The sequence below is a fragment of the Talpa europaea genome (assembly GCF_964194135.1).
Source record: "Talpa europaea genome assembly, chromosome: 15".
In the NCBI taxonomy this organism is placed as follows: domain Eukaryota; kingdom Metazoa; phylum Chordata; class Mammalia; order Eulipotyphla; family Talpidae; genus Talpa; species Talpa europaea.
In genome coordinates, this window is record NC_140083.1 from 75,727,734 (window position 1) to 75,746,519 (window position 18,786).

General features: G+C 44.9%; 1 protein-coding gene across 1 annotated transcript in view; it reads left to right on the forward strand.

Moving 5' to 3' along the window:
* Window positions 1-719: 719 nt before the first annotated feature.
* CECR2 (CECR2 histone acetyl-lysine reader) overlaps window positions 720-18,786 on the forward strand; it is a gene marked incomplete at both ends in the record, with an annotated part of 127,584 nt that continues 109,517 nt past the window's right edge. Inside the window, one exon of the mRNA XM_084256115.1 lies at window positions 720-845. Within this exon, the coding sequence (XP_084112241.1) occupies window positions 720-845 (126 nt within the window). The remainder of the gene's footprint in view (window positions 846-18,786) is intronic.

An 18,786-nucleotide genomic window follows, 5' to 3' on the forward strand; every position in this document is an offset into this window, starting at 1 on the left:
AACTCCACACGTGCGCCCGGCCCGGCCGCGGCCCCAGCACCACCCCGCGGGCCCTTTAAAAGGACGCGACCACTCGGGCCGCGCGGGGGGGGGGCGAGACCCTGCCTGTCCTCGGTCGCCAAAGTCACTCGACTGCCCCGTCCCAAACCCCCGGCGAGCGCGGGGCGCCCCGCCGCCGCCCCGGGGGCGCCCCTCGCTCCCGGCGAGTCCCGGCCGTCGCCTGGCCCGGGGCGCCCGCCCCCGCTCCCCTCCCCCCGCGCCGGTGCGGCCGTCCGCGCGGGGGTGGGGGAGGGGGCGGGGGTTGTTGTTGTGGTGCGGGCAGCCCCGCCCCCGCCTCGTGGGCGGCCCCTCCCCCCGCGCCCCTCCCCCCGGCGCCCCATCTGTTTCCCCGGGCGCCGATGATTATATTGTGCGGGGCTGGGGGCGGCCGCAGCCGCAGCCGCGGGATGGGGCGCGCGCGAGGACCCCGCCGGCAGCCGCCGCCGCCTCAGTGACTCGGGCCCGAGCCGCCGCCCCCCGCCGGCCGCCCGCCCTCAGCTCATGCGCCCGCCGAGCGGCGGCAGCAGCGGGAGGAGCAGCCGCGGCCGCCGCCACCCCCGCGCGAGGAGCTGAGGCGCCGGCCGAGGCGGCCGCGGAGCGCGAGGCGGCGCGGGGCGCGGGGCGCGGGCAGCGCGGGGGGCCGGGGCGCGCGGGCTCGGCCGCCGGCGCCGCGGCCGGAGATGTGCCCGGAGGAGGGCGGCGCGGCCGGGCTGGGCGAGCTGCGCTCCTGGTGGGAAGTCCCGGCCATCGCGCACTTCTGCTCGCTCTTCCGCACCGCGTTCCGCCTGCCCGACTTCGAGATCGAGGTGAGCGGCCGCGCCCCCGCCCCTGCCGCGGCGCGGGGGTCCGGGGCGCCGGCGGGCGGGGCGGCTCTGGGGCGCGGGCGGCTCGGGCGCCGCCGGGACGGGCGCGGGGCACGAGGGCCGGCGGGGCCCCGGGGCGGGCGCGGGACGGGGCGCGGGGCCGGCGCGCCCGGGGGGCCCGGGGCGTGCGCTTTTGTGGCGCGGGACGGGCCGGCGCTCCCGGGACCCCGCGCGGGCGGGCGGCGGGGCGCGTGGGGGGCGCGCGCCCCTCGGGTGCCGGGGAGGCGGCCGCCAGCTGCTCGGGCGGGGACGGGGTGCGGGCTGGGGAGCCGGGGCGCGCGGGGAGGCGGCGGGGCCCGTTGGGGGAGGGGCTCGCGCCGGGGTGGGGGGCGGCGCGCCCCCACTTGGGCGGCGCGTGGGGCTGGGGGGCGCCCTGGGCGCACGGCCGGGGCCCCGCAACTCTCGGGGCGCGCTTCGGGTGAACTTCGGGCGGGCGGGCGGGGAGGGGGGCCGGGGCGCGGGGGCGCGCGCTCCGCGGGGCTCCTCGGGGCTCCGCGGGGCTCCTCGGGGCTCCTCGGGGCTCCGCGGGCCCCGGCGCCGCGCGGGGAAAGTTTCGGACTCCGTTATTCTTCGGCTGCGCGCTGCCTCCGAGCCCACGGCCCTCTTTATGCCGGGACCTCGGGAGCCCTTTGAGTTGCTCGCGCCACCATTATCCCCCCGGGCGAGCGCAGAGGGAAGCGCTGGCCTCCCCGGCCAGGCCGAAGGTGCCTCCGCGCCGAGGCTTTGTGATCCGCGGGCCGGAACCCGGGGTGGTGGGCGCGGGGCCGGCGGCGGGGCGCGGGGCGCGCGGTGGCCCGCGAGCAGCTCGCCCCTCCGGCCGCCTCCTTTCTTCTATTTTGATTTTCGGGAGGGGGTGCGAAGTGCTTGGCTGGTTGGCAGGTTGAATTGCTCGCTCTCCTCCGGCGGGGCGGGGAGCGACTTAGCACCTTTTGCCTTTGGACAAAGGTAAATTGGAAACTGTTGGTCAGTGTTTCTTGCCCGGGCGGCCGGGGAGTTGGCCGGTGCAGTCCTCCAAATGAGAATCGCCCTTTTCTGTGGTTCTTGGGGAGGAACGAATCGCTCCTGCGGCCTCCCCACCCCCCACGGGGCTTACTTTCTGCCATTTCCAGATTGATTTTAATTTATTTACTTCTCACGTTTTGGCCCCGACCTTTATTTTGAGCGTCAGGGTGGTTGGCGGAAATATCATTTGCTTCTCAGATGAATGAAGTGTGGGAATTTGATCTCGTTGCAGTTACTGAAATCGGGAAAATAAATAGATCAAAGGGGTCGGGTGGGAGAATGAAGAGGAATGTGGGCTGATAAACTGGGGCCATTCGCTGGCTTTTGGCGATTCTTGTTTCTCACATTGATTAAAGCAACATGATTGAAATCGTGGATTTCAGTTTTTAGGAAAATACAGTAACTTGGGCGCTTTGGTCGCGCCACAGCGTTGGTTTCAAAGTGACTGTATCAAGTATGCTTTTTTACTGAAAATTGTTGGGGGACAACTTTTTGTATTGATTGAGGAAGAGGAGCAGGAACACACGAACGAAAGGCTGGGGAATACTGGAAGTCAAGTGATGTGCAGCGATTATTCTCAGAGTCCTGCGTTTTCTTTACTTTGGTATAAAGTCACCAGTAGTTCAGCTTTATCCTGCTGCTCAAAATGGTGGCTGTTGTGGGAGGTGTTGCTATGACAGTGCCATCTTGGGTGCTGGCAGTTTAACCCCTAACCCATGTTCTTGTACGATAACAAAATTGAGGTGGTGGTGGAATTACAAGGTTAGCGTCGAAGGACCTATCCTAAAAGTACCGTGGGGAAACTCGTCTTTGAAAATCCATGTATTCCCATTTTGTTGATGGAAAAAGAGAGGTAACTAATTTCACCTGACGTTGTTAACAGCCTATGTAGAGTAATAGCTTGTGAAATAAACTGGTTTCTAAGTATTAGTATTTCCACCAGGTTTAATTCCTAAAGGAAATCAGAGAGGTGATTGTTACAGAAATAAAACATCATTGTTTTTACATGGCGAATGTCAGGGCCTATCTGAGTTGACTTTTTTTTTTTTTAATTGACCTATTGAAACTGACACCTTGTTTAGTTACCTGCTACTTGAAATACACGCAAGAATGATCAGTGGAATCTAATGTACACAGTTTCATGACTATTCACACCTGGTTTTATTTGGAGATGTTTAATAGGTGGATAATAAATAATAGTGACTTTTTATCTCTGCAGTTCTTGGTAATCCTTCTCATGTTCGGTGTGTTATTATGGGGTTCATGTAAATTTTAACTTAAAAGTTTTCAGTAGTTAAGTTATTATGGGGTTCATGTAAATTTTAACTTAAAAGTTTTCAGTAGTTAACAAGTTAAAATTTTTTGCATTAACTTTTTTTAGGCTTCTAACAGTCAGTCGACACTAAGTGACAGTGCAAAACTTAACTGAAAACATCCGTTTTGATTCTAAATATAAATAAGTAAATTTACCTTTACTTTGCTTAGGTGACTTATTAATCTAAGAGCAGTCTTCTGACATTTTGAGAAAGTCTCTTGGTTAGAGTTTATGATGCAGTGGAAGACCCTTCTTAAAAAAATCTAATGCTGAGTTATACCTGTTTGGCTAACTGGAAAAGCCATCCAGTCTTAATTTTATAGCAACTGTAAAGATAAAAAAAGATGAATAGTACCAGGTGGTAGAAGTTTGGGGGTAGGTATCAGCTTTTTTAGGAAACCAGCTTTTAGCTGTGGAAAAGATCTCATTTAAACCTTGACCACCAAGCTGAACTCATGACTTTGTAGAAAATTTTGGGAGCAGAATCCTCAAAGTACTTCCATTTATCTAAAATGAAGCAATCTTTCATGCGAAGGGCTGAGAATTTGTGCTGCAGTTCTACAGGCGATCAAGACCTCCAAAGCATGAATATTTTTATTTTTGTATGTAAATTTTTTTTTTTTTTTTTTTACTTTGTTAATCAGCCATTAGTTGTACAGTCAGTATATTTGATCCTTGACTTTAGGGTCTATTTAAGGATTTGTGTGTTGCTAGGACATACCCCCAAATAAGGGTCCAGTAGTCAGTCATCAGACCAAAAATCTGTGAATGTATAGGTAATGTGTTATGTACATTGAATTTCTGGTTTTAAAAAGAAATGTGTAAACATTATTTAAAACTTGAAAACTAGCAGCACATAGGTAAGAGTATTAAAACCACCCATAATCCCACCACTCAGAGATAAAAACTATTAACCTTGTATCCAACTCTCAGGGATAAAAGCTGTTAACTAATACAGTGTTTATGTGCCATAGATTAGGGGTTTTTATTTTTCAGACCACAAGGTTGAAGTGTAACTGGACAACAGTGAATTAATGACACTGAATTCAATAGTTGTTGTTATTAAGCACCTACTATTAAGTGCTTAATTTTGGACAAGGATACTTACCAAAGTACCTGATGATTGACTAGTTTTCTTTATCTCAGTAGATTATCTGTTAATATTTCAGAATTGGTAATTGTACACCACTTCATTTAAATCAAGTACAGAATGTTCATGATTTATGTGGCTTAAGATTTTTCCTACAGTGGTATGGAAACACTGGACTGTGTGCTACTAGGTAATACCCTCTCCTGAAGCTGGGCAGCTTCCAGTCAGCCCCATGGTCAGGAGGGTAAACAACCCCTCCTGTGAACTGTTTTTCACTTCCAGTGCAGTATTTAACATATTACGCGAGGTAGTCAACACTTTATTATTGAAATGCCTTGTAGGCTAATGTATGTGTTCTGAGTATGTTTATCATAGGCTAGGCTAAGCTGTCATATATATTATATGCATTTTTCAGTTAGTCATATTTTCAGTTTATGGTAAGTTCATCAGGACATAGCCCCTTCCTAATCTGAGGAAGGTCTGTATTTTATAATTGTTTAACATTCCAGTGGATTAAGCTGGTTGAGTTTGGTCGTGATTTGTTGAGAAATGAAAAGCAAATTGACCTTCCCAAATATTTAATACAGATTTTTTTTTTCTTCGCCAATTGCTCTTTACAGTAAATATAATATCTTATTTCACCAGAGAGTAAGGCAAGGGAGGATAGAATAATTCTCAGTGATCTGCAGTTAGCCCTAGTAGATGTGGAGTTGGGGACAGAAATCCCATCCCAGACATTTTAGGCATGTTTTTTCTAGCGTGCAGACTGACATCCTCAGGTAGAAATGCTCTGACTTGTATAGTAGCATCTACTTCACTCCCCCCCCTGAACTTCCTGCATTTTCATACTTATTTTGCCTGCCTTTTATCTATCTCCTTCCTGGATGTGGTTGTATGTGGCTAAATAAGAATAATCTGGGGGCAGTATCTTTACCTCAGATTCCTAAAGTCAGCTCTTGGTGTTTCCATGGATCCAACCCCTTGAAAGCACCAAGGCAAAATTATTAGGCATAAAATTGTTCAGAGTAACTTAAAAGCTACATCAGTTACACCAGCAATTCCTAAACCTGAGTGGGCTGCATGGCTGGGCTGTAGATGGTCGGCGTTTGTATATATGCACACCTGTGCAGGAGAGCGCCTACTGCCTACTGCTTTCGTAGAATTCTGAAAGAGGCCCCCAACCATACAAAGGTTAAGAGGCCCTGAATTAGATGAAAGGGTAAATTGGCCCTGAATAGGGGAACCAGGAGCCTGATTTCATGACTCTGAAGATTCACTGGACTAGGAGTTAGGGAACTTTAATTCTTAGTCTAATTGTGCCACTGTCTAGCTCTGTGACTTTGACAGGTTAGAACAACCTAATGATAAATGATGCTTATATAGTGCTTTGTACATTTTCAGAATGTTCTCTCATTTTATCCTTAGCCACCCGTGACTATCACCATGAGGGTAGGAGTTACCCTCATTTTACAGAGTAGAACATTAGAAGAGATGAGGAATTTAGAGACTTAAGTTGCTGGCACATAGACTGTCACCTGGACCTCAGATTTTTGGATTACAAATTCTGTGTTATTGCTACTATATCACTTTAAAAAAAAAAAGATTTATTTATGCATACAAGAACAGGGGTACAGGCCAGAGGTGAGGAGTGGGGGCGGGGGTTGAGAGGATTCACCAGAGACAGAGTGGGGAACAGAACAGGCAGATTGACTGAAATACACTGCTGAGGGGAGCAGCGGGTGAGCCAGGAGAGGTCTGCTGTGGGTAGCTCCCTGGCCGGGGATCAACCTCATGCTGCAGTGGCTGCAGATCGCTTCATAGGTTGTGTCTTAACCCCTTGTGCCACCAGGGAGGCCCGTATATCACTATTTTTTATATCACATTATTTCATACTTCATTATCTGTAAAACAAAGGGCTGAACTTAATGAACTAAATAGATGCATCCATCTGTTTGTTTCAACTTGTTTACTGAGCATTTGCTCTGTGCTAGGTGCCCTTGTACTGAGTGTTCAAGGTAAAGATGTGAACATAACACAAAAATACCTGCCGGTTTTACAGTGAAAGAAGACAGTAAACAAATTGGCAAATATCAGAGGAAGAGGATAACAAGAAATAAAGCAGGGTGGAGGCCTCATTGAGGGCTGGTTTGTTGGAATTTGAATAGGGCCATCAGGTCTGGCTTCACTGAGATGACTTTTGGGCAGAACCAAAGAGGATAAATGGTTTCAATGATTTAAAGTTTGTTTGACACACTAGTCTATTTAATGTTAGATGCCAGGTAATAAATACTGTCTTTTAAAGATTTAGGCTCAGACCCCCTTCTATGAGCAGGAAAACCCAAGAACTGGATGTAAATTACAGAGATGCAAACCTTAATGCAGTTTGAAATCCTGAAAGGGAAGAATGTTCTGGCTGTAAAACTCTCCACAACTGAGTATTGAATTCCTCTTTGGTTTATGCCAACATCTTCAAAGGAAAGGTGTTTTTGCCTGCTATGTGAGGTTTCATAGGAGCCTCTACATTTGTTTAGAGGGCAGTACCCTCTCTTCTCTGAAGGACAGCCCTTGTTAGCTTCTGGCGTGGCTTACGGCAGAAGTTCAGTTTGGTCTTGCTTAATTTTCTGGAACACAGGATTGCCTAAAATACAACTTGGCAGCATTGGGTACAACTGACCGTATGCCCTTTGATTAGGAGAGGCTCAGTGTTGGACTCTTGCAGTGTGTTGAGGTTCGAATGAGGAGCCCCGGCAGAGTGCTGGAACAGCAAGTGCAAAGGGCGCTTCATGTGAAAATTCAGTGTGAACAGAGCCAAGGGGGGCAGAGCTCTGGCCTTAGGTCTAATTGATGGGACTTAAGTTTTCAAACAGGATCAAGCAGAGAATCTGAAACCTGGGTTGTAGCCTCCCCACCTCTGTCACTAACTTGAGTTGTGATCTTAGGCAGATGACTCTTGGTTTCAGATGTGCTGTCTATAAAATGGGAATTTTAGACTAGATGGTTAGATTTTCATAGGTCTAAGTATTTATGCTTCTAGAAATGTTTCTTGGCTCACACAGCACTGTTAACTGATTCAGAAAATCCCTGACCTTACTGGTTAGGGTCAAGGTCGTGAACTTTGTTAGGATACGTGTCCTACAAATTAATTATGTGCCAAATGAAACTTGCAGGCATATAGTTGATGGCTTATATGAACTTAGAGCTTATATGAACTCGTCTCTCTGCAAATCCACTACTTTGAAAGTAGCTTTTAAGGCCTGATGGTGGACATTTTCATTATCTTGGAAGGTCTTTCACTAGCTTGAGGTAAGGGTCCATATTGTAAGATTATGAAGAATTCTGGAGGGTGAAGGTCTTGAATTACATTTTTCTTCATTTTTGTTTCCTCGCTTTTATTTAACATCATTAAGTACTCAACTTGGAAAGAAATTAAGTTATAGCATCTGACTTGTGGATCTGTTCAGATAGCTGGTAAGATTGCTGTGATGACCTTCCTTTGTATTTTCTTACTTCATTGGATGCCCTTCCTTGGATACTTAGGTATATATCTTCTTTAGATTCAAGTCTAGCAATTATTAAATTATTAATTACATGTGAGAAAGTGCTCCCCCCCCACCCCCAATAGTAGTTAGGATTGGGGAAGGAATTGTTGGTAATACTGAGCTCAGGATTCTGTGGGCTTTTTTAATGCTCAGGGTTACTCAATCTCAGCACCATTGATGCTTTGGGCCACATAAGTCTTCCTTGTGGGTAACTGTCATATGTAAGTTAGGATGTTTATCTGCAGCCTTGGCCTCCTAGGTGCCCAAAGCATCATCCTCTCCATTCCCTCCCCTCTTATGACAAGTGTTATAAAAGTGTCTCGATACTTTCAGGTATCTCCTGGGGGTAAGGGCAAGAGTGTCCTATTTAAGAGTCACTACTTTAGAGTGTAGGTTAGGGAGGTCTTTTCAGTGTCAGAATACTGTGTGTAAGGTAGATGAGTGTTTTCTTCTGGTAGTGATTCCCCCCCCTTGCAACCCTTGAATATTTTTGTTTATAGAAATTGAAGGAAGTTCAGGTTTCTCCCAGTTGTGCATGTCACTAGCAATTGCACATGTCAGAAACCTGGGAAATAGATGTTTTGTTAATTTTTTTTCCTTGGGGTGTCCTTCAAGGAAAGGAGTGGTTTGGGGGCAATGGAGAGGGAGTTGTGAAGCTGACTAGGTCCTTTAAAGAACAGCCTCCCTCAGGCAGGACTGGAGCCTGGCACTGTTGTGGAGGGGAGGGGTACTGTGCTGAGGCCTGGGGCTGACTTCCTGAGCTGCCACTGCCTGTCAGGGCATAGGCTTTTTCTTGACAAATCTCTTGAGCATTGCTCAGTGGTGGACTATGGGGGTTGGGGGACTGTTATGACCAGGTCAAAAGTTCATTGGGACTGAAGTTGAAGGGGTGTGTGTGTTCTCTCATGTACGTACGTGTGTGCATGTGTGCGTGTATTTGTGCCGTATACATATATGAAGTTATATACAGTTTTTTATTCCATCAGAGTTTTCAGTTTAAAACATACCAACCACTGAACCTTTCCTGAGGTCGGTCACTCTGCTATTTTTCTTGATTCTTTCACTGACTTCTTAGGCAAACATGGCAAAGTATTTTATGGATTTAAATAGATTTTCGTTTTGCTTTGGAGAAAAAATTGTATTGTGGTGACTTAGGCAGCAAGAGTGTACAGTGAGAGACTTGAACTTCTGAGAAGATACTTTGGACCTTCAAGGGGGTGTTATTGTTTATTTGTGGCTTCTGAAGATGTCTTGTTCCATCTCAAAGTTCCATCTTTGGCATCTGGGGTATTTGGTCCCCACAGGGCCCAGTGCCTTATTTTTTTGTTCTTTATTCCATTTGGTGGGGAACTCTGACCCGACCACACTGTTTTTCCTCCTCACCTCCGTTGTGCTTGTCTGCTGATGTATTGAGGTTTGTTTTGGGATCTGGTGGAGGAGGGCAAAAAATACCTAGTCTGAGTCAGGTCATTAAATTTCAGAATATGTGTAAATAAATTGATGAGCTTAGTCAGTCCCTTCTGCAGCCAAAAGTGGTTTTCTTCTGTTGGGGGACGGGTAACCCCTCAGTGTAATTCTCTTACTTGTTTGCTCATTATCCACATGCTATTTAAAATTTAATATAGTGGATGTAAAAAGACATGGCAGACAGTGTTCTGTTCTGTTTAAAGTCCCTGACTTTCGTGCTTGGTTTAAATGATGTCATGTTCTTGTAAGTTTCATACTGTAATGATTAAATTTTGGATCTGCTTCTATAGCTCAGAGTTTTAGGAGCTGCATTTGGGTCTGTGTTTTCCCTAGGCTGGGTTTGCGAGAGTGACTGCCTGATTTGGCAGTGTGTCACTGAGGCATGTGGCCACCTGAATTAAAATGTGTGTGAATGGTTGTCACAACAGACTGCCTGTGCATCCTTCTGTGCCCGTGCCCCTCCCCCACCCGTAACCTCCCCAAATAGATGAAAATAGAGGAAGTGATAGGTTCACAATCACCCAAACCACTTTACTTTTTGTAATGTTGAACTTTTAAATCACTTCCAATTAATAATTTCTGAGAATGGGATATATTCTCACAACTGAGAATACTGTTGAGTTGTCTGTTGATTGCAAATGGGTTTTTTCCTCCTGGTCAGTTCCTTGTAATGAACATCCCTTCCCCAAGTATTCATTGTTCCAGCAACAATGGCAGTGAGGACAGTTGATTTGCTTGACAGAAAATGTGTTAAATTAACAGATCTACTTCTTTAGCAAATCTTTCCTCTTCCCCCATTCCCATTGTGTCTCTTCCTTCTTCCTGAAAGCTCATGTTTACAGATTCCTTTAGGTGTGGGAAGCAGTTTTTATAACCAGTGTCCTGGAGTTCTTTTTTCAGGGAACACTGTTATGGGGGAAAGATGATTAAAATTTCATCTGTTACCATAATTAAGGAATTTAATTTTGGATTTCCTCCCACCCATAGACTAGTATTGAATTGGTTTAGTATCCTATACACATTTACTAAATTTTTTCTGCATTGTTTCTGAAAGACTTCCCCTCCCCATTTTCCATTGTGATGTTAAAGTAGGTACCCGTCCTCTTTACAGGATGTTGGTCGGGAGGGGAATGCTGGAATTGATGTTGAGGATACCGCTGTCCATATAGCACTAGATTTTCATCACTTTCAATGATGTAGCCCAATTTCATTACCTGTAACTATACTTGGATTTCTCTAATATGCCAGTTTAAAAGTAAGAGTAGAATTAAAAAGCACAAATCACAAACCCCAAACTTTTTCATTATTAATATATTAAGTTTGCTATTCTCTAGCTGCCCTAAGAAAGAAGAGTATTTAAAAAAAAAGTGTGGGTGGGTGGCAGTAAAGGTGTACAAGCTATGTTACATGCTACCTGAGTGATAAAGCAGGTGTTGATGATTGTAGGCTTTGAGCAAGTCCTATAGCTAGATCAGAGACTTCTTTAGAGGGCTAACAAAAAATGAAGTTGAGCGCCTCCCCGGTGGCACAGCCATGCCTTGAAGCTCTCCGCAGCGCCGGTTCAATTCCCGGCTGACCAGGGAGAATCCCACATGGCGAGGCAAACCTCTCCTGTCTCTACACTGCTCCCCTCAGCAGTGCCTTTGATCCGTCTGCCTGTTCTGCTCCCCACTCTGTGGTGAATCCTCTCACCCTCCTGCGGCGCTGGCCTGTACCCCAGCTCTTGTATAGAAAAAAATTTTTAAAAATCTTTTAAAAAATGAGGTTGAGAGAGAGATTTAATACGTGACATTGCGGCAAGTCTTGAATGCCAAGCTCACTAGTGTTAACCATTTACAGTTTTAGAAAAGAATGACAACAAAATTTTAGGCCATGAATGTCTTGAAATATTTTAGATTAAAACTGGTATTGCCTGGTATTGGTGGCTAACATAAGAGTGAAGGGAGGAAGTCTAGTTTAATTATTGGAGTAGAATGGGTGTAAAATGCTGAAGTTAATGAGAATAGGTAAGGACATTGTCATTGATAGATTAGAAGAATAGGTAGGACTAGATGACCTGTGATGTTGGGGTGCATAAAGAAGAATGTATCAGTTCAGGATGTTTGGGACTGCAAGTCGCAGAATGCTGTCTAAAAGTGACTTCAACGCCGGACTGTCCTGTAAGATGCAAGCTAGAGGAAGGCTCTGTGGTAAGTAAGGCAGCTCAGTGACAATTCATAAGCACTCAGACGGAAGGTTGGATTCTGCAGCCTCTGGGTTCCCCCTGCTGAGTGAGGAAGAGAAGCTGTACAGGAGTTTATTGGTAAGAGGAGGAGGGAAAGAGACTAAAAACTACATTCTCCAGGAATGAGCAAGGAAAAGAGCTCTTGAGGAAGCATAAGAGAATGGTGATAGAGAAAAAACTGAAAAGAATTTTTTAATGTGTGTATTAATACTATTATAATAAGAAATTCCAGTTACTATATGGTTAACATTTTAGTGTTGTACTGAAAAGGTCAACGGTAGGAAACCCCACCTGCATCCCCACACATACCTGTTAAGAAAAACCAGACTGACTGCAAATTCTGTTCCATGTTTTATACCAGCAGTCGTCTTCTGTTTTAGCCACCTCCGCTTGTCAGGAGGTGTGTGCTAGGGCATGTGTGCGTAGCATTATCTCATCCCAGGACTTTCTTTTGCTCAGAGCTATAGTTTCTTGTTTAGTAAAATGAAAAAGATCTGGACACAGAAAATGCACCCTTTTAATCATAAGAACTGTAGATTTACTCTTGCTTAACTGTTGTTTGGTATACTTTTAAGTATTAAGTATTTAATGATCTGTAAAGACTACCACTTAAGGATCACAGAGTCCCCCATTTTGTATACTGGGAATTTATGTATAGCAGAGATAGTTAGGTGTTAATGTTGTGTTTTCTGTCTAATGACAGGTTCCATGTGCTGGAAGAGTTACAACTCAACAAAAAAAAGTGTTTCCTGTTTTTATTTGTTTGTCTTACCTCCCTACTGGCTCTACAAAAAATTTTGGAGGTTATTTGGCAGATCTGCCTGCCTCTCACCTCTTCCTCCTCCTAACCATCTAATACTATCTTGCAACAAAGATGAACTGGGTCCATTAAATTCCATTCTTGGGAATGTAACCTAGGAAATACAAGGATTATCTAGTTACTGTTGAAAAGTTGCAAAAGTTCACGGTGAGACGCCTTGATGTTAGCCAAAATCTTGGATATGAAGAGCCAGAAATGGAAAAAACCAGCAGTAGAGGAATTAACAGGAAGGCTCCAGCTCCAGTCCATTCCTTGTACTGCAGGAAGGCTCAAGCATCTGAGGGAATCTCCATTCCTTTGTCCCAAAGAATCTAGTACCTCTGTACTTCACTGTGCATATATTAATTGCTTTATATATACAGACTCACATGTTTACATACTCTCCAGACTTTTTGTTTTAGTCACCAATACTACATTCCAGAGAATGCCCTTTTCATGGTATACATTATGACTTTATAGCTGCAGAGTATTCATACTTTGATTTATTTAGCTGTGAACGTGTAGGTTATTTTTCGTTGTTTGCTATTATAACCATGAAGACATCTTTCCATCCAAGAATGGTTATGTTTATAATTATTAGGCAAATAGTATTACCTTCTAAGCTTGAAATTTTAAGTTTTGAATTTTCTATATAGTCACTTTTTGTCTGTTTCATCATAAAAGCTAACCTGAATTTGGTGCCCACAGTACTCCAAGCACTGCTTCAAATGATTCTTAAGTATCAACTCACTTATTTTTTAAATCTATAATTGACATGTAACTTTATTAAATTTCCAGGTGTATAACGCAACGATTCCATACTTCTGTGTATTGTGAAATGTTCACCACAGACCTTAACAGCCATCACCACATAACAAATATATTTTTTCCTTCTGATGAGAACTTTAAAGATCTGTCCTCTTAGCCACTTTCAAATATGTAATCCAGTATTGTTCACTATAGTCCACCCGCAGTACATCATACCCCTAGCATTTATTTACGTAATAACTGGAAGTTTGTACCTTTTGACCACCTTCTACCATTCCTGACTCCCTGCCTTTGGTAACCACCAATCTGTTTTCTGTATCTGTAGGTTTGGATTTTTATTTATTTAAAATTCTACATGTGGGCCTCCCTGGTGGCGCAGGCGGTTGAGCATGGCGCTGTGAAGCTGTCCGCAGCCTCTGCGGTGCTGGTTCCATCCCCGCCGGCCTCGGAGCAACCCACGTGGTGAGCAGACCTCTCCTGTCTGACCCACTGCTCCCCTTAGTGTATTTCCCCAGTCTGCCTGTTCTGTTCCCCACTCTGTCTCTGGTGAATCCTCTGACCGCCCCCACCCCGCGCATCTGGCCTGTACCCCGGTTCTTGTATAAATAAATCTTCTAAAAAAAAATTCTACGTGTTGGGGAGATCATATAATATTTGTCATTCTGTGTCTGATTTTTTTCACTTAACATAAAACCCTCAAGGTCCATCCGTGCTTTGTGATGAATGCCGAGATTTCATTCCTTTTTGAAATGAATTTTTCTTCATCCAACAGTGGGCACTTAGCTTGTTTCCATGTTGCAATATTGTGATTTTTCAAGAAAAATAATTTATGTTAATTAAGCCTTCATCTTTGGTCGGTAAAAGGTGTCTTTTGTCACGTTAATGGTGACTTTTGGAAAGCCCCTGATTGGGGGCTGGTTGCCAGTGAAGCCAACCAGTGAGTAGACTCGCACTTTCAGTACTAATTCCTGACCCCCGCGGAGGGAAGAGGAGCTGGGGGCTGAGTTCAACCACCAGACCAATGAATTAATAATCAGTTATATGCTTTTGTAATAAAACCTCCATAAAAGCTCAAAAAGATAAGGCTTGGGCGCTTCCAGGCTGGTGAACTCAGAGTGGCGAGCCTGGAGAGCTCAGGGACGCTTCCGGCCCTGTCCCCATGCCTTGCCCTGTACTCTTCCACCTGAAATACAGCCTTTCATTTAAAAAACAAAAACAAAAACAAAAATCCAGTAATCTGGTAAGTGAATTTTTTTCTCTGAGATCTGTAAACTGTTGTATTAAGTTAGTCCAACCCGGGGAGGGGGTCTTGGAACCTGAGATTTGTAGCCTGCCTGCCAGAAGAACTGGTAACAACCTGGGCTTCTGAAGTGGGGGGAGGGATAGTCTTGCCCATCTGAGCCCTTAACCTGTGGAACCTGATGGAACCTGAGTGAAATTGTAAAATACCTTGCTGTCTCTCAGCATTGCTAACCGGGGCGGGCAATGGAAGCCTTACCTGCACTCCCTCCCCTCTTCCCAACATCTTGATGGTAGTGATGCTTTTAATTTTTTTTTTCCCTCAGGGATTTCCAGCTGTTACACATAGTGACTGCACCCGTTTGCAGTGCACTAGGGCCCCGCCCCCCATCCTTGCTGACGCTTGTAATTTCTTGTTTCGGTAACAGTCATTCTCACAGGTGTGAGGTGGTAGTTGGCTGTGGGTCTGATTTGCATCTCCCTAACCTTAGTGGTGGTGAGCACCTTTACTTACTCCTTTGACCACCTCTATGTCTTTGGGAAAATGGACATTCAAATCCTCTGCCCATTTTTTAATCAGCTTGTTTGGGCTTTTGCTGTTGACTTGTATTTATACTTTTAAATGCTCCCAGGAAGTAGACGACACTTATATCCCTTATATCCCGTTGTGGATGAGGAAACAGGCGCCCCAAGCTTTTCCATGTCACTGAGACAGCAGGTGGCAGAACTCAGACCTGAAGGCAGGCAGTCCATCTTTAGGAAATCTTGAAGGGATTTATTAATTAAGGAACTGAACAAATTGGGTGGTGAGACCAAGTTTTAGCTCTCATGATAGCATTAAAAAGCAGTCTTAACACTATGGACAGCACTGGGTCAGGAAACACATTGTAGAAGTGAGAGAAAGCAACTTTTTATTTTTTTTTTTTAAGATTTGTTTTTATTTGTTTATACAAGCACTGGGTACAGTCAGAAGCGCGGGAGGGTGAGAGAATTCACCAGAGCCAGAGCGGGGAGCAGAGCAGGCAGAAGGACCGAAGTACACTGCTGAGGGGAGCAGCGGGCGGCAGGAGAGGTCTGCGCGCCATGTGGGACCCTCCTCCGGTGGCCGGGGAGCAGCCGGGGATCGAACTGGCGCTGCAGAGGCCGCGGGCAGCTTCGCAACCCAGTGCTCAACAGCTGCGCCACCGGGGAGGCCCGAGAGAAAGCAACTTTTATGGGCAGAATTTGTCAGCTTTTTTTTTTTGTGGGGTGGGGGGAACCCTCGCCGGTGGCCGGGGAACAAACTGGCGCTGCAGAGGCTGCGGGCAGCCTCACAGCCCAGCGCTCAGCCTCGCAGCCCAGTGCTCAAACCGCTGTGCCACCAGGGGAGGCCCCAGAATATGTCACCTTTTAAGAATTAGTTGCTTTTGTTACTTTCCTACTTTACTGTAACATTAGGGCATAGTCATCTCGTTAATGTGAAGTGGTACCTCAGGATGGTCGTGGTTTGCATTTCCCTGATGATTAATGATGTTGAACATCTTTCATTTGCTTCCTGGCCATTTGTGTATCTTTTTTTGGGGGAAATACCTGTTCAGCTCTTTTGCCCATTTTAAAATTGAGTTGACTTTATTATTGAGTTAAAAGCATTCTTTGTATGTCCTATATAGAAATCCTTTCTCAGATACATGATTTGCAAATATCTCCCATTCATTGGGTTGTCTTTGCACCATTCTGTTGATACCCTTTGAGGAACAGAAGTTCTAAAATTTAACAAAGTCTAATTTATCTGTTCATGCTGCTCATGTAATCGCTAAGACTCCTTTGCAAATCCAGGGTCATGAACACCCCCCCCCCCCCGCCCCATGCTTTCTTCTAAGGGTTACTGTATTGTAGGTCTTTAGTCCATTTTGCATTAATTTTTTTATGTGTGATGTGAGTGTGGGAGCCCTATTTCGTTCAGCTATTTAGTCCCAGCACCATTTGTTGAAAAGACTCTTCTTTCCGGTTGAATGATCTCAGTACTCTTGTTGACAATCTGTTGACCATGGACATGGATATGTATTTCTAGACTCTGAATTCTGTTGCAGTGACTTACGTATCTGGTGTGCTAGACTGTCTAGAATAGATGATACTTTATAGTGAATTTGAAACTGGGCACCTTTGTGCTTTTTCAGGATTGTTTCGTTTTGGTGATTTTGGCTTGCTCTAGAGATAGTTTTTCAGTTTCTATGAAGATTTCAGTTGGGATTCTAAAAGGCATTAGATTAATCTATAGATCAGTTTGAGGGGTCTTGCTGTCTAAACAATATTAAGTCTTCTAATCTGTGAACATAGGATATTTTCCCATTTGTTTAGATCTTTAATTTCTTGGAATAGTGTAATTTTCTGAATACAAATTTGCTGCTGCTTTTGTTAAATTTTATTGTGAAATATTTAATTTTTGATTCCATTATAAATGGATTGTCTTCTTTCATTTTCAGATTGTTCAATGACAAATTGGTTTGAAATCAGTTTTATTGACGTCTAAGTATAATAAGAGGCACCCTTGTTAAGAGTGTAGTTTGACTTTTGACCAAGGCATGCACCCTTGTAATTAACACCACTTCAGTTAAGATGTAGAACATTTTTTTCATTCCCCCAGTTTTTCTGTGTCTCGTGGCATTCTACAACCACCCGTCACACTGGTCTCAGACAGTCACTTATCTGCTTTCTGCCTCTGTAGATTTGCCTCTAGATTGCCTTTTCTAGAACTCCATACAAATAGAATCTTACGGTATGTGTTCTTTTTGTGTCAGTTGTCTCTCAGTAAGCATAATGTGTTTATGATGCAACCATTTTGTGTGTGTCATTGGTTTATTTCTAAAATTGCTAAATAGGTTCTCCCTGGTGGCGCAAGGGGTTAAGACGCAACCTACGAAGCAATCCACAGCCTCTGCAGCACGAGTTCGATCCCTCAGTCGGCCAGGGAGCAACCCACAAGGTGCGGCAGACCTCTCCTGTCTCACCCGCTGCTCCCCTCAGCAGTGTATTTCAGTCAGTCTGCCTGTTCTGCTCCCCACTCTGTCTCTGGTGAATTCTCTCACCCCCTGTACCTCTGGTCTGTACCCCAGCACTTGTATGCATAAATAAATAAATCTTTAAAACAAATAAAATTGCTAAATAGTATTCTGTTCTATGGTTTTTTCTTTTTTTTTTTTTTTTAAAGATTTGTTTATTTATTTATATAAGCACTGGGTACAGTCAGAAGCGCGGGAGGGTGAGAGAATTCACCAGAGCCAGAGCAGGGAGCAGAGCAGGCAGAAGGACTGAAGTACACTGCTGAGGGGAGCAGCGGGCAGCAAGAGAGGTCTCCACACCATGTGGGACCCTCCTCCGGTGGCCGGGGAGCAGCCGGGGATCGAACCAGTGCTGCAGAGGCTGCGGGCAGCTTTGCAACCCAGCACTCAACCACTGCACCACCGGGGAGGCCCTGTTCTATGGTTTTTTAAAGTTTATATTCCTATTGATGGAAATTTGTCATGTTTCAGTTTCGTATTGATGAACCTTTTAGGTGTTTCCAGGTTTTGGTACTTATGAATAAAAACGCTAAGTATAAGCCTTTGTGCATATTGATTTTCAGCCTTTTGACCAAGATCAAGTGTGAAGTCTTTATATAGACATGTTTTCAATTCTCTTGCGTAAATACCTAGCCGTGAAAGTGCTGGATCTTATGTAAGCTTATGTTTATTACCTTGATAAGAAATTGCTAAATTATTCTCCAAATTGTTTTTATTCTTTTAAACTATATGTAATTTTACATATATTAACCCCTTTCTCATCTTTGGTGTACATTTGTATGACATTGCAAAGTTATGTAACTATTAACACCATCAAGGAATAGAACAACCTCACCGCCCAAGAAATTTTCCTTAAACCCCACTGTAATCAACTCTTTCCCCTAGCCCTTGGCAGTCACTTGTTTCCTATCTGTAATTTTGCTTATGTCATATAAAAAAACAGAATCATACAGTATGTAGTCTCTCGTGTGATGTCTTTTACTTGGCATAATAGAATGCATTTGAGATTCATCCATGCTGTTGCATGTAGCAGCGCTTACTCCTTTTGATGGCCAAATAATATTCCAAGGTGGGGACAAACCACACATTTATCCATTCACCAGTGGAAGAATATTTGAGTTGTATCTTGTTTTGGTGATCATGAATAAAGTTGATAAAGCATTCACATACAGCTGTTCATGGACCTAGTAATGGAGTTATTTAGTCATGTAGTAAATGTGTGTTTGGTAAACAGTTTTGTGGTTTCTGATATTCCCACCAAAGAGTTTCAGTTCCTCTGTATTTTTTGTTACTGTCAAGTGTTGTGTTTTTTTTTTTTTTTAAGGTTTTCCTAATAGGTGTGTAGTGGTATCTCATTATCATTGGAATTTACAATGTGCGTAGTGATTAGTAATAACAAATGT